We start from the raw sequence: 14,683 nt of genomic DNA, 5'->3' as shown, positions 1-14,683 counted from the left end.
TGGTTTATATTTTATTTTTTCTTATTTATAATTACATTTATATTTTATACTTACCATCTTCATATAAATTTATTTTTGAAAATAGAGTACAATTGTATAGAAATATTATTTATAATATTTAATGGTTAATTATGTATTATACCATGGGTAATGAATGATAAATAAATAATAATTACGGATTATATTATTTGTTTTAAATTACTTAATTTTAATTTTTAGCTATTATTTCTTCAAGTAAGCCATTTTTAGTTTTATTAATATCCTCTTTGGATAGTATTTATATTTATGGGTGTGGACTGTAATATCATTAGTATAGACAAGGAGTGTTGTGCCTATAATGTATATTGTATACACAAATCTATCGGATTGCACAAATAACAGTAACAACAATTGAGAAACAACAAATTGTAGCCAGCTGAAGTTGTTCAGATGCGTCATTATTTGCTGTGTTGCTGGGGCATAGCAGGGAACATTTTTACTCTCCAAAATTATGCCTTGTATTAATTTTCAATGGGCTTATGCATCCTACAATATTGTGGATAACTTTTCTGTGAATTTGAATATTTTACAAAAAGAAAATATTTCTCTTTTTTTTTATAATTTAATCTATTATTTCCATACTCCATACTCGTCTTTTTGATAATGCTGTTCATTCGTTATTGCCCACCTGTTAAGCGGTTTATGAGAAGAAACCAGCAATTATTAAAAATGTATAAAACAATGTTTTATATATTTATTTAAATTTTACAACGAAGATCTATATCAATTTATTGTAATTTGTAAGGCAATCATTTTTGCACCTTACGAAAAAATGTATTTACTGAATAATTATTTCGTCATTACTCTATAATTTACACTGGTATGGGTATATTTTATATTAGATTATTTAGATTCTTTAGTGCAAAGAGAATGAAGATGAATGCATTAATTTTACAATGATGTTTCTTTTTTTGTATCGAACAGTATTGAGAATATTAAATAATGAAATATATAAGTAAATGTGTCATCTAAGATAAAGAATACATTAATGTCACAATAGTTATCTAGATAAGTTGATGGATTAGTCATTTTTTATCTATATAAGTTTCAACAGGGGGGAATTTAAAATTTTGACCACCCAAATGTACTAACTAGATTTACTTTACCACCGGAAAAGGCATCGAAGTTGAAAATCGAAGCATTATTTCGACTACTTATATCGTTACCTATAATCATTGTAAAATTAATACATTCATCGCTCCACTCAGAATCTTAAATAAGATGATCAATTGTTAAAGTTGTAATATTATTATTAAAAATAATTATTTGATAACCTTGGTTAGGTTATCTAAGAAAGGAATTTCCAATATTCGCATTTTAAAGAGGTCATCAAACAATGATTTTGAGATTGACTGTGGACATTTTTTTTAAGTTTATGAATGGTTGCCATTTGTTGCAGTCTGCAGATTATAATAGTAATAGTAGAAATTAGTGTTTTTTTTTATACCAATGATTACCATTTTTAATCAGGCAGGTGAGGTAATAGCTTGCATCAAACCATCGCGTTTGAATCGTCCTTGAATTAAGAAATTATATCTTAAAACCAATTATAATATGTTTATAGCTTATAAACTGAAAAACAACTTGATTGATTTTGACGAAAATTTCAAGTATTATTTGTGCAGATATCAGAAAAGTTTAGAGAGTGGCTTAAAAAATATACTTACCAATAGTGCTAAACCTCATTTTCTACTTACGTTTGCCTATCTAGGTCGAATTATTTGACAAAGCTAGGTACACTGACCCTACTTTGCCTGTGAACCAAGGTACATTATAACTGAGATATACCTATATAGAATTACATTTTATATTTGTTCATTTTTTTCCGGGGGACTTTGGGTTTAACAGCTTTTTTCAAATCCACAGTTTTTGACTGATTTTTATCAAATGTCGTCAATAGAATCAAATCCATCGTGTCATGCTCTATTTTTTATTACATACTTTTACTTTTAAACCCGTAAATATTGAATATAGTTGAAACACGAAAAAACTTTTATGATTTTATTTATCATACATTGTTTCCATTGGTTATAAGAAATAAAATATAGGTATTATGACTAAATATAATTTTAGACCTGTATATTATATATTTGGTTAAAACAATTCAAATAACTGTGTTTAAAATCGGCACACAGTTGAACATAACATTTAACAGTTTAGATTTATAGAATACACTAGATTGTTTACCGGGATACAGCACTTGTGTAATTGGCTGAAGCTACAGGCTGCCATTTTAATCGAAGTCAATGTTCTCTATCACTCGTGTTTATGATAAACATTAAATGATTTGTATTTGTTAAAATTGGCGTATATCGATTGCACCGAAATTACCTTTTTATCTGTAAAAAATCTATTGATTCCGCCGGCTATCGACTCCGCCGAAGTTTTTTATTTATTGATTCCACCGGTTGATATTTGTAAATTATTTATTTTAATAAAAAAAAAATATAAAAGACTATTATTAAATGCAGAAGAAGTAAGTAAAAGCTTTAATGAAGATTGTACGTCAGTCGTTCCTGATGACCCAAGGTTAAAAAAATTCTGTGATTAAATATGTGATAATTTTATTGATGAAACGTCAAAATTTAATCCAAAAATGTAGGCGTCTTCTTCAATTTTTTCCGAACAACTACAAACAGTTGCGAATCGTTTCATTTGAAACTTTTTTTTTTTTTATTTAAGAAAATTTACAATCCATAAACAATTTATATAATAAGTAAATATGATGAGTACAATATTACAGGACATGAAAATCTTGAGGGAAGGGAGTGTCCAGTGACACTACTTCCAATTTAAACTTAAGGGGGGAGGTAACTTTATAATAAGTAGCACTAGGCATTTTTTAATAAATCACGCGGCCATTTGCGTTTGAGGCAACGAGGGGGGTTATCAGGGATTGTAAAAGAAGAAAGGCCCCATTGGCCTCTTTTTAAATAGCGTATGGTAGCTTTATGTATTGTCACAGTTAGCAATATAGTTTATTTTATATTATATCTGTGTTTAACGGAGTTTAAGTTGAGTTAAATCCACAAGCATTTAATTTGTCCCAGAGACCAATCAAAATTCAATCCATAAGATGTTTAAATGTGAGTAAAATTGAATGTGTCGCCTAACTGGAACAATTGTCTTTAGTCATTATTGTTATTACTTATTAGTTGTTATTTTACTATAATAACATTTATTTTTATTGAGTACTTACCCGTTTGCATAAATTGCATCTAATGGTAGGTATGATTCTTTTCAATCCATGGAATAATTTTTTCAAACGCACTTCATAGAGTACCTATACTCTGGAAGAAAAAAATAAAAATACAGAAAATAGATAACTTTATGAAGGTATATTTAATAAAAAATATTTATTGTGACTATAGGGATATATAAACGTGGTGAGAAAAAAAAAGAAGAAAAAAGTTATACAATTGGTATTTAATATAATATATTATTAAATTAAATTACAAACATACGTGAATGACTAGAGAAAACCTGATACTTATTAAAAATAAAAGCGTATTCTAAAATGTCAAGTGAAAACATACCTCCATGACCACATGTTAATATGTTATGTTGTTTATATCTAACAAACGTACAACATAACAAATTTGAGGTTTGAAGAACTAATTTTGTCATGCGATTATAATAATATATCTACAGGTACTCATAACTTCCTTGAAAATTAAAGTATCTTAATTATACAAAAAAAATTACAGATGAACATCAAATTTTATATTTTAAGTTTGATAATTGTAGGTAGTTTTATTTTAATACCAGCTATAATCTAATAGATAATTATTATTTTTGTACGTTTGTTAGACGGAGGTAACACATGTTAGTGTGGTGTCCTTTTTAAATAATGTGGTAGCTTACATGAATAAAATTCGAACTGAAATATATCAGATCATTTAAAAAAGTTGAACATTTTAAAATTATGCTAACATTATTTTTTGAAATCTGTTTATACTCTAACGTATGTTTTTTTGCCAATTTATTTTAAGTATTTACAAAATTCACATATTTGGTACACCTATTGTGCATAACTAGGGCTACGATTAATATGTAATAAAAAACTAATAGTGTGTACATATATATGGAATGAAAATGGCTAAAATACTTAGTAAAAAATAAAAATAAAAAATAAAAAAAATTCAAATATATGTAAACCTGTTAAATTTAAATAGACTCTATACTTATATACAATTACAATTTTTAAGAGTAGGTACTATTATCAAAGTTTAAATGTATAATAATACCAAACCACCAATTTTGATGATGTAAATCAACAAACTATTTTACATATTGGATTTTTTGTCAAAATTTATGAAATTTGTAAAAAAAGTAGACATTTTATAAATTATGTACAAATATTTATTTATGACGAAATATGTAAAGTAAAATATGTCTTATTTTGTTGCAAATCACGTGAAACGAATTTAATTTGCAACGATTAATTTATCACGTCTTAGTAAAAATATGAATTTACATACAAATCCCAGCTCTATATACAATCGAAAACTGTATAGGGTGTTAATTTAAATAGCAAACGATAAACAACTCAAAGAGTATTACCGTTATTGAAAATATTTTTTTACATAATTTGATGTCATTGCACAAAACATTTTTGGAAAGCTTCTATTTTTTATTATTTCTTTTTTCAAGGTTTTAGTTTTTTGAATGACAACCTACATTTTTTATTTGATTGATAATAACTTATAACTAGGTAGTTAAAAACTCGTTCATAATTTTCAGAAAAATATTTTGCTTAGTATTATGAAACTAATGTTTGTTGGGAAAATGATGTTGATTAAGAAAATATATATACTATTAACTTAACAAACAACCGTGGTGTAAAACATTTCCGTGAAGGGGATTCCCTGTAAATATTCCTCGGTTACTCCATTAATGGGGATAAACAAGGAAACTCACTCTGATGCAAACGTTATAGTTCTCATGAAAAAAGAAAAATGCATAAAAATTTTTTAACTCATAACTTTTTTCTTAAAAAACGTTATTTTGTAATTGCATTAAATTACCTTAGTAAAAAAATATTTTTAAAACACACTTTTACTTTTTTTTTAAATAATGAGTATTTGCAGTTAGTAAAAATGCTTGTGAAAATCGATCATTATACTTATTTCTATAATAATTTACAATTGAATGAAGGGTTGTCAATTTCATTAGGTTAAATGGTTTTAAAATGTTATAATTAAATACAATAAAATAATTTTATCTATTCATATTTGATTTTAAATTTTAGAGCCTACAGGTAAGTTATTTTAAGTAAAAACCCGAGTTTCTTCAACCAAGTTCTATTCTGATTTTTGACTTATAACATTATTTTAGAACCATACTAGGGTGTTATATATTTCAAAAGTTTAATCTTTTATCATAATTAATAAAACAATAACTTTACTGTTCATGTTATTACGTTGGTATTAGATAGAATTGGGAAAATGTTTATATGTATTGTTATTCAAATACACGAACTTGTAAATTTCAAACCATCTGTACCTATTCAAAAGGTTTGTGAATTGTGATATCCAAAGTAGGGTATTATTCTTACAACATAATATCATCTAAATAATTATCTAAATAACATTTTATTCGATTAAAAAATCATTCAAATTATCTAATGAAATAACTAATTATTATGATTGAATGTTATTCAAATAATTGTAAAAAATTCATTAAAATTATTTATTATTATAATAATTTCTTACTCTGTGTACTGCTCAGCTTTTGAGTAGGTACCTATAGTGAGTTAGTCATTCTTATTTTCATAATTTTTGGTTCTACAAACCAGTACCTATATCTTATATTACTTATGGTCGATTTTTTCGTACCATATTTGTTATTGAATTTTTTCATTATAGTGATATTTAACTTCATATAATTTATCCATTCAATTGTTGTCTGATAATATTGCACCTCTTAGTGTATATTGGTAAATTAATGTATTTGCTATAACTTTTTTTTCACTCTAATTAGTCTAATTTCTAAGAATATATTGTTGTTTTAATTATTTCATAGAATTATATTTAATATTTATTTATTTAAGGTAGGTGGGTAACTTATTAGTCTTTTAAGTCAGGGAGGCTGGAGTGCTAAAAATATTTTATAGCAAAATAAGGCACCTATGGGAACATAATTGCTCTCACACAGTTAAGAAATTCTAGGGGAGGGGGGCTGAAGCAAACCCAAGCCCCCTTAGATACGCCTTCGGTAGGTAGGTACTTCCTTTTATTTCTATGAAATACAAGTTACAATATTAACAACGTGCAACGTCTGATATGAGTGATATACTATCTCAAATGGAATATTTAATAGGTACATTAGGGAATTTCCATTATTTACCACATATCACATATGCTTATTAATCTAATGAAAATTCTAATACACAACTGCAGATTGCATTACACTTAATCACATATTATAATATTCTCTAAACCTACTTATAACGTATCAATTTAAAGTAGTTATACTTATGACTTTTACATTTGACCAACATAATGGATCACAATATTTAATATATTTTAGGATTTTCGGCGATGTACCATAATAGTTTTAAGTTTGTAAATGCGTGTAAGTACCTATGATTCAAAAAAAATAAAACCAAAATATAATAACTAATATTTCAATAGGATATTAAAAACCATTATCGAGAACAATGAATGAATATAATGCAGTACCTATATGAAGTATATAATTCATAATTGTTATTAAAGTATAAAATAACAGGACAAGTCGTCAGCAATTTTTTTTTGTTGAAAATTATTTTAAAAAATTGTCTTATCTCTTAAATTAATTTTAACATTTATTATATGGTGATAATTATATTGATAACTTAAAATTATTACCCTCCAAAAATTTGAAGTGCGTAAGCAGTTTGAATTCAAAAATCAGTATTGGACTAAACATTAACTAACTAACGAATAAATATGATTTGCTAGAAAGAATTGAAAAGCTTTAATATTTTTTTGATGAGAAAATAGTCACCCCGTTTAAAATAAAGTTTATTATTTTTTAGCTTATTTAATTTTTTTTCATAATTTTTTCATGTGATATAAGTTAAGTACTTCGTGTTATTTAAGTTTTTATTATTAACCGAAACCACATTATAATCATGGGCTTACATTCCGGAGGAACCTGGATTTCAGTCATAAATCTCCAGATATTCGGATATTGAAAAAAGGCACGGAAGAGATTGTAAAGAAATAATGGAAAATATGTTGAAAAATGAATCGGGAATAGTTATGAACTATGATATATTTCAGGCAATTTTTAAATAAATGATTGAACAATTATAATCAAGAAAGACATATTTTTATATTTATGTGAAGCAGGATTGCTTTTAAAATACGAATAAACGAATTATAAATTATAATAATTTGAAATAGAATTATAAACTACAATTATCCGGGTCGATATGTGTTTATAAAGACAAATAGTGACAAAAATTTAGAAATCGTAATTAAAAAAGTATACATAAATTATAATATATATAAAGATGTAAAAATCGGAGGAATTTCAAAATGTAGGTACCTACATAAGATATTCAACATATAAAATTTTCCATTTTAACCCCTTAAGGGCTAAGGCTGTGTAGTTATTATTAACCTTACATACTTAACTGTGTAATAATATATTTGTGTATAATAGGTATCTGTGCAGAACTGTAATACACATATTTAAATTATACTCAATTTTTTTATTCGTAGTTTTTAGACGGGACCCATTAACGTGGTGTGTGATTCAAGGTAAATAATAGTTAAGCCAGTAGCTTAAGTTTTTATAAGTTTTTATACTCCATAATATCAATTGAATATATTTTTGTGTAATATATATTTGTGTAAATATATTACTGTTTAAAGTCAATTTATTATAATTTCATTCAACACACGATTAGAAGATATTTTTTAAAGGTTAAAAGTCAACAAGAAAATATGAAACCATAGATACGTATGTTTTAAGATATAATAGTTCAGTGGAAAAATATCATCTACTATATCGCTGCGTTTCGTTATGAATTTAATTAAATTTTTTTATTGTTTGTTGATTTGGGTGAAAATCATTATCGAGAAAATAGGTTAAAAAAAAGTTGTACTCAGCCAAAAAACATATAAATGTTAAAATCTCTTACTCGAAAAAAAAGGTTAACATTGGCATTATTTATTTATTTGAGTTACTAAATAATTATTACAATGAAATGCATTAATAATTCTAAAATCATCATTTATTATGCCAAATTAAATTTCAAATAATACAACCCTTACAGGTATTTATTTTTAATACTAACTTATTTTTTTTGTGTTTTAGCTTGTTACAGTAAGACACTAATATCTTTTGATATTTGTATTGTAAATTTGTAACTATTGTAAATATACCCTGTGCTCAAAATTTAGTTACATGCCTAACTTAGCACTCTTACTGATACAATGATATATAGTTAATTCTAAAATTGAATACATTAATTTTTTTTAGTGAAAGTAAGGGTGCACGAAAAATGCATAAGAATTAATTTTAACTTTTAATCTTATTTATTTTTGAAATTGGAACGGAACCTTTAAAACATGTGATTAAAATACTGCATCCTATAATAAGCATGAAAATATTGTTTTTTGATCAAAAATGATTGTGAATAGGTTTATAGAATAAATAGTTTAATATTATACTACACATTTTGAAAGTTTAATTGTGTATAGTAAATACTAATATGCGTAGGGGTGAAGAGTATTACATTGAAATGTACTCATAATGCACGTAATAAAATTGTGACTATGTATTTTCGATATTTGTTAACCAGAGTAGGTACGTATATAAAAGTATATAACTAACGAGGAACCTTGTATAAAATGTTTGAGTTTTTTTTTAATTCATAAATTACAATCTTATCATTAAAAAAAAACTATTCTAGTCAAAAATTTCAAATATTTTTGAATATTACAAAAAGAACAAATATATTTTTAAAGTAAATTTAGTGTAGAAAATGCTAATTTGTATATTTGGTGAAAATGTAAGGATTTTAGTTATATTTTATTTAGTGACTAATGCAAAAAAAAAAAACGAAATCACTTTTGTTAAAAACGGCTTTTGTGTGAAATTTTCTATTTTCCCTAAATTTTGTTTAATTAATTTTGTTTTTTCAATATTTTTGAAAACTTTTTGGAATTTTACTTATGACTTCTCGAAAGTATATTAACTTGATTCAATTTTCCACTAGAACCACTTTCAAACTGTAAGATCTAGTAGTATTTTTGTCTATAATAAAACGTGTACATAGGCACGAAATAAATAAACCTACCTACATCATTATAAAATCAATACATTCATCTCGTGGCGCAGAATCTAACTTCTATAAAAATGAAAATATCGAATATAACAACGTAAATAATAGTACATGTTCTCACCTTTTGGTTTAATAAACAATATCTAGGTAAATTAACTTTAACAATGAAACTAATAACTCAAAGTTTAACTGCCAAATCCATTTAGATGATGTTAAGTTAGGACGTTAGACATTTGACTTTCATTTTTCCAAACACAACATTTTTCTCAACGGCTTCCTTTTTTGACAACATAAATTTCTTCTCACTTCATATGTATGTACCAACTTAGGACTGCCTTCAAATGTATGTGTGGTTAAAAATGTGATGGTGTTCATATATATTCTATATGCAAAGCAAATTATAAAATTGTCGTTATATAAGCTTTCGTTGGTGTTATAAATCATGAATTGAAAAGGGGTTAGTAATTTTATAAAATGGTTTATGCAAAGTAAATAAAAAAATGTTTGCTGTTGTATATCAAAGCCACTAAGACATTTACGTATTAGTGAAACCTTTTTCGACGGGACTGTTTGGGAACCAGCAACCAATGGGTGGGAGCCGTTGGAATTGCACCGGGCATCCTTTTAAAATGAAAGTTCGAAATCACAATAATATGAATCGTAACTACTAATATGCAGTGAAATCTGTAATTATTCTTTGGAGCTAAACATACAATCATACTTTTAAGTTTTAACCAAAAACTGCAATCAATTGAACTGGAACACTTACCATTTTTAAAGATCCTTCACCAGACATTATAGATTTAAAAGGTTTCGTTTAAATGGTTTAGATCATTTATTTCTAACTAATTATTTTTATTGTCTACATTTTTAACAGCTTCACTACTAAAATTTGGTTTCAATGGTAATTTTATTTTTTACGTATTAAGTACAAGTTATACATGTGAAATAATTATTTTTATTTTATTTACGAAAATGATAATTTTTGGCATGACAGAACAATATTATAGCATTTAGCATAGTATAAATCAATGCACCAAGTGACCGTATTTGATTTGCACACTGTGATAATATAATTATATTAAAAAATTGATTTAATATTTTAGATGTTGAAGCTAAACTAAATAGAGAAGTTATATGGTATAAACGTTAGTATAAAATATAAATATAAACTATAGATTTGATGGGAAAAATTACATAGGTACTATAAGTATGGTTTTTTTTGCGAACGAGTTGTTCATAACTTCATAAGTTATAAGTTATAAGTATTTAAAGTTCTGATAAGTGAAGTGACGTGGCTCAGCGGATCCCCGCAAATTATTGTTTCACTACCCGTTCATGAGCAATGCTGATGTCACTCTTTGTGGTGATTTTGAATTTAAGGATGAATTTTTCAATATACAGTTTGAAGCATCATTTGTTTTTAATTTAGCCCATATGATACCAGATATTTATTGTAAGTAATATTTTATGTGTTAGTAATCGTTACTTTATCCAAACAATAATTACCTAGTTAGATGATTTAGTTTAAAATATAAGAAATATGTAATATTATATTGTAATAAATATGAACTATTTATGTATTAACCAGCATACGCAGATACATTTTTTGAATTTATCAATTCACCGGAAAGTAAGTATATTGAATGAAATTGTCGAGGGTTAAATACAACTTTTTTAAATATATCGTTTACAAGGATGTACGATTAGTTTGAAAATAACAAAATGTGTATGTTCATGTAATAAATGTACCTGATTGTTTTCTATTGTTAATTATTTATCAACACTTGCTCTTAGTCTTTTTAAAGTATATACTCTTGGATAGTTTAATATGAGCATATAAAAACTCCAATATGATATGTATCATGGAGTCCATCGCGAGAAAAAAATCGCGAAAGTCAAAATTTCGAAAAACAAACAGCGAAAATAAAAACCGCGAAGGTTTTAACAGCGAAAACAATAATAGCGACGAGTAAGAAATTATTTTCATTTGTGGGTATACCTTTATAATATAATAAGTAATATAGATAATCAATAATGTAATTTTGTAATCTTGCGTCTTAGATCACGTAATAAAGATAAGCCGAAGTTGAACCTAACAACTGTCCAGCTTTGTCATAGTAAATAATAATAATAATGATACCTAGAGGCTTTAATAACTTGTTGAGTTTATGTCATCCAACAATATGGAAATTTATTGAAGCAATTCAAAAGGAACAAAGTTTAAATGAAATGAAAATAAATCAGTACATAGCGGCGGGCACTGTTGAACCATCTAGAAAACGCAAAAGGGATACATTTAAAGAATTAGTTAATGACTACGACAATAGGGATAGACTAGAATACCTAAGGGATGTTGCCTATAATTTAAAGTATCAAATTTAATAATTATTTATTGTATTTATTATTATTTATTTATTAAATTTTTCAAATATTTTAAATTTATATACTAATATATTATAATTTTAGGAAAAATATAAAATTTAAATTGCATTTTTTATAATATTTTAACGTAGTTTAAGGTTTTTATGAAAAATATATATAAAAGAATATTTTAATTTTCACTATTATTGTGTTCGCGATTTTTATTTTCGCTGTTTTATTTCTCAATTTTGACTTTCGCGATTTTATTTGGCACCCGTATCATGTATGCAAATGCCAAATATGCAAATATGTTGATATTAAAATATACATAAAAATGGAATGGAAAAAAATTTTTTTGATAGTTTGTTACAATTTTAAATTGTTTTTAATTTTAAAAGAAAAGGCTGGACCAATTTACGCTGGCTCCAATGGTAAGTTATTTTTATAAATTCATTTGTACATTGACATACCTATACATATTAAAATCAGAAAGAATTTGTATTTCCAGTCATTTTGTCAAATTATTATTATTGTATCAACGGGATTAATCAGGGTTACAAAATATACTTAAATATGTATTCAACGTAGTTGTAAATATATTATTTATAATTTTAAATACATACTTAATATATTTTAAACATAATATTTCAGATGGTTGGTCTAAAAAAATGTTTTCCAAATAATTTAAATCTTGATAATAACACTTTTTTCTGGGAAATTATGAGGATGGTAGTATTGATACTAAGAAAATAAATGTTGCTAGACACATTGAAAATATTACTTTATACATTTTTAGTTGAATTTCAATTATTTCATATTTTTTAATCAAATAATCATTGAGTATGTGATGGCTGCATTAGTTATCTAGGCCTTTTAAACGTACAAAATAGACAAATTGAATTGAGCAGGGTCGAGGATAGTTTTGATATCACAGTAAATTTATATAAACTATTGAATTTAAATGTAAGTATATCTCGTGTGTTCTATTCGTTATTTTAATATTTTTTTAATGCTTGTTAAGAGTAAAAATCCCAAATAAAATTGTCAAGGGAATACAGATAATATTCTGTACTTTAAATTTGATAATATGTCAATTTACCGAAATATTAAAAATTATAAATTAAAAATACAAAATAGACTCTTATCTGAACATAAATGAGCTAAATTGTACTTTGTAAGATGAAAATAAGTCTCCTATAGGTATAATATGTCTACAATACACATAACTTTACTAGTTATGAAAAATTATATGAATTTATTGTTTAAGTAAATAAGTGTCTTTTTTGCAGTACCATTCATTAATAATCAGTTGTATGAATATCCAATAAATTGGTGTTCGGTTGAAGGTAAATATCATGGTAAATTACTAAAGCATATTTTGATTTATGTTAAGATTAAATAACTTTTCCAAAGAAAGTACAAGTACAATATACTATAATAGTTATTTAATTAAGATAAAGTAATGCCGTGTGTTTGGTGAATAACTGTTTGTACTTGGTATACTTACCTATGTTAATTTTGTAAAATTACAATATAGGCTGTTATTCAGTTAAGGGCTTTGCCTTTGCGATGATTATTGTTTGACACATAACATGTTATATTTTTATTATTTTACTATTTATTTATTTATGAAATTGTTATTATTACTACTTTAGCCCCCTAGCTGGTAGGTTGAATTAATATTATATGCATATTATCATATTTGTATATAATAATAACTTTAGAAGTTTCAAGTACTTACCTACCCAAGAAAAATATTATTAAATTAAAACAAAATAACTTAAATCCTTATTCTTGGTTACCTATTTAATATGCAATTTCGTCCAAATTTGATCATAAAATAACTATAAAAAAAACTGTGTTTATATATTTCATAGATTTTTGGGTTACAGAATAACCTTCTTATGTGGAACCTTGTTTTTAATTTTCATTCCCTGGCGCTTTTGAAAACTTCTGAGAATTTTAAATTTTCACCTTCACAGACAAAAAAAAAACATCATTGTAAAATCATTACATTCATCGCTCCGCTCACAATCTAAAATATAATTACATAATATTTTATACGCATTTATCTTTATAAGTGTTTTTATTTTGTTTTATAATGAATGGTTCCTGTCATAGTCTGCCTAAGTAATATCATTCACGCATTAAAAACATATTTTTTTATTAATTATATTCAAATGGGTTCCATAATGATTATTATAATTATTAGTTTAAGCGGTATAGTGGTCCTATATATTTCATATTTTGATCTACGAAAGTAAATTATCTTACAGTAATGTGTGTGATTTATAATTTTATTGGTTTTCTAAACTTTGCCAAAACTATTATAAGATAAAAAGATAACTAAAAATGTAAAAATTGATTACATTTTACCTCCATCAGATAGACGGACACAATAAACGTACAGTTAACTTCATACACGTATACATAATAACGAATGGATTTGTGTTGCTGTGTTTTGGACATTTTTTTTCGAGTTTGTTTACCTATAAGTTATATTAATTTTGATGTGAGTTTTTTTTACATGTGATTTGAAATAACAAAAGCCAATACCCAAACTAGTGGAAATAATTACATAATACTTTGTATATTATCGCATTTTGGAGATTTGGACCAATAAAATATTTAGTAGATCAAAATATATTGAGCCACTACCGTCGTCTAATCTAAAATGTTGATAAAATGTTTGCTTACTTTATTTTTTTGTTAAAAATACTTGCTACTTATATAGTATTATTTGTAATAACTGTTTGTTTTTTTTTGGGGGGGGAAATTCGTAGGGGATTTAAAGAGTGCTGGTTTCAAGTGTAAGTATTTATGAATTGTAGTGTATTTCTTATATTAGAGAATATAACTTGCAAATGGATTTTAGATTCCGAATGGAGAAATTAATGTATTATTATTGCAATAAAGTGTGTTGAAAAAAATGTTTTTTGTGTCTGTTATCACCTTTTAGAAAAATATTTTGATTTTCGACTTTAAGGCTGGTTTCTGATA

General features: G+C 25.5%; 1 protein-coding gene across 1 annotated transcript in view; it reads left to right on the top strand.

Moving 5' to 3' along the window:
* The window catches only part of LOC111042134, a 38,241-nt gene extending 23,787 nt beyond the window's left edge, over positions 1-14,454 (top strand). Inside the window, exons 16-29 of the mRNA XM_022326654.1 lie at positions 220-234; positions 3,090-3,125; positions 3,411-3,461; positions 5,291-5,299; positions 6,571-6,615; positions 7,752-7,790; positions 8,350-8,358; positions 10,197-10,223; positions 10,426-10,467; positions 10,752-10,775; positions 10,911-10,952; positions 12,082-12,114; positions 12,973-13,029; positions 13,805-14,454. Of these exons, the coding sequence (XP_022182346.1) occupies positions 220-234; positions 3,090-3,125; positions 3,411-3,461; positions 5,291-5,299; positions 6,571-6,615; positions 7,752-7,790; positions 8,350-8,358; positions 10,197-10,223; positions 10,426-10,467; positions 10,752-10,775; positions 10,911-10,952; positions 12,082-12,114; positions 12,973-13,029; positions 13,805-13,947 (572 nt within the window). The 3' untranslated portion in view covers positions 13,948-14,454. The remainder of the gene's footprint in view (positions 1-219; positions 235-3,089; positions 3,126-3,410; positions 3,462-5,290; positions 5,300-6,570; positions 6,616-7,751; positions 7,791-8,349; positions 8,359-10,196; positions 10,224-10,425; positions 10,468-10,751; positions 10,776-10,910; positions 10,953-12,081; positions 12,115-12,972; positions 13,030-13,804) is intronic.
* Positions 14,455-14,683: the final 229 nt, after the last annotated feature.

This window comes from Myzus persicae, unplaced genomic scaffold (assembly GCF_001856785.1).
Source record: "Myzus persicae strain clone G006 unplaced genomic scaffold, MPER_G0061.0, whole genome shotgun sequence".
NCBI lineage: Eukaryota > Metazoa > Arthropoda > Insecta > Hemiptera > Aphididae > Myzus > Myzus persicae.
The sequence above is the reverse complement of the archived record's forward strand: the minus strand, read 5'-3'. Positions and strand labels throughout refer to the sequence as shown.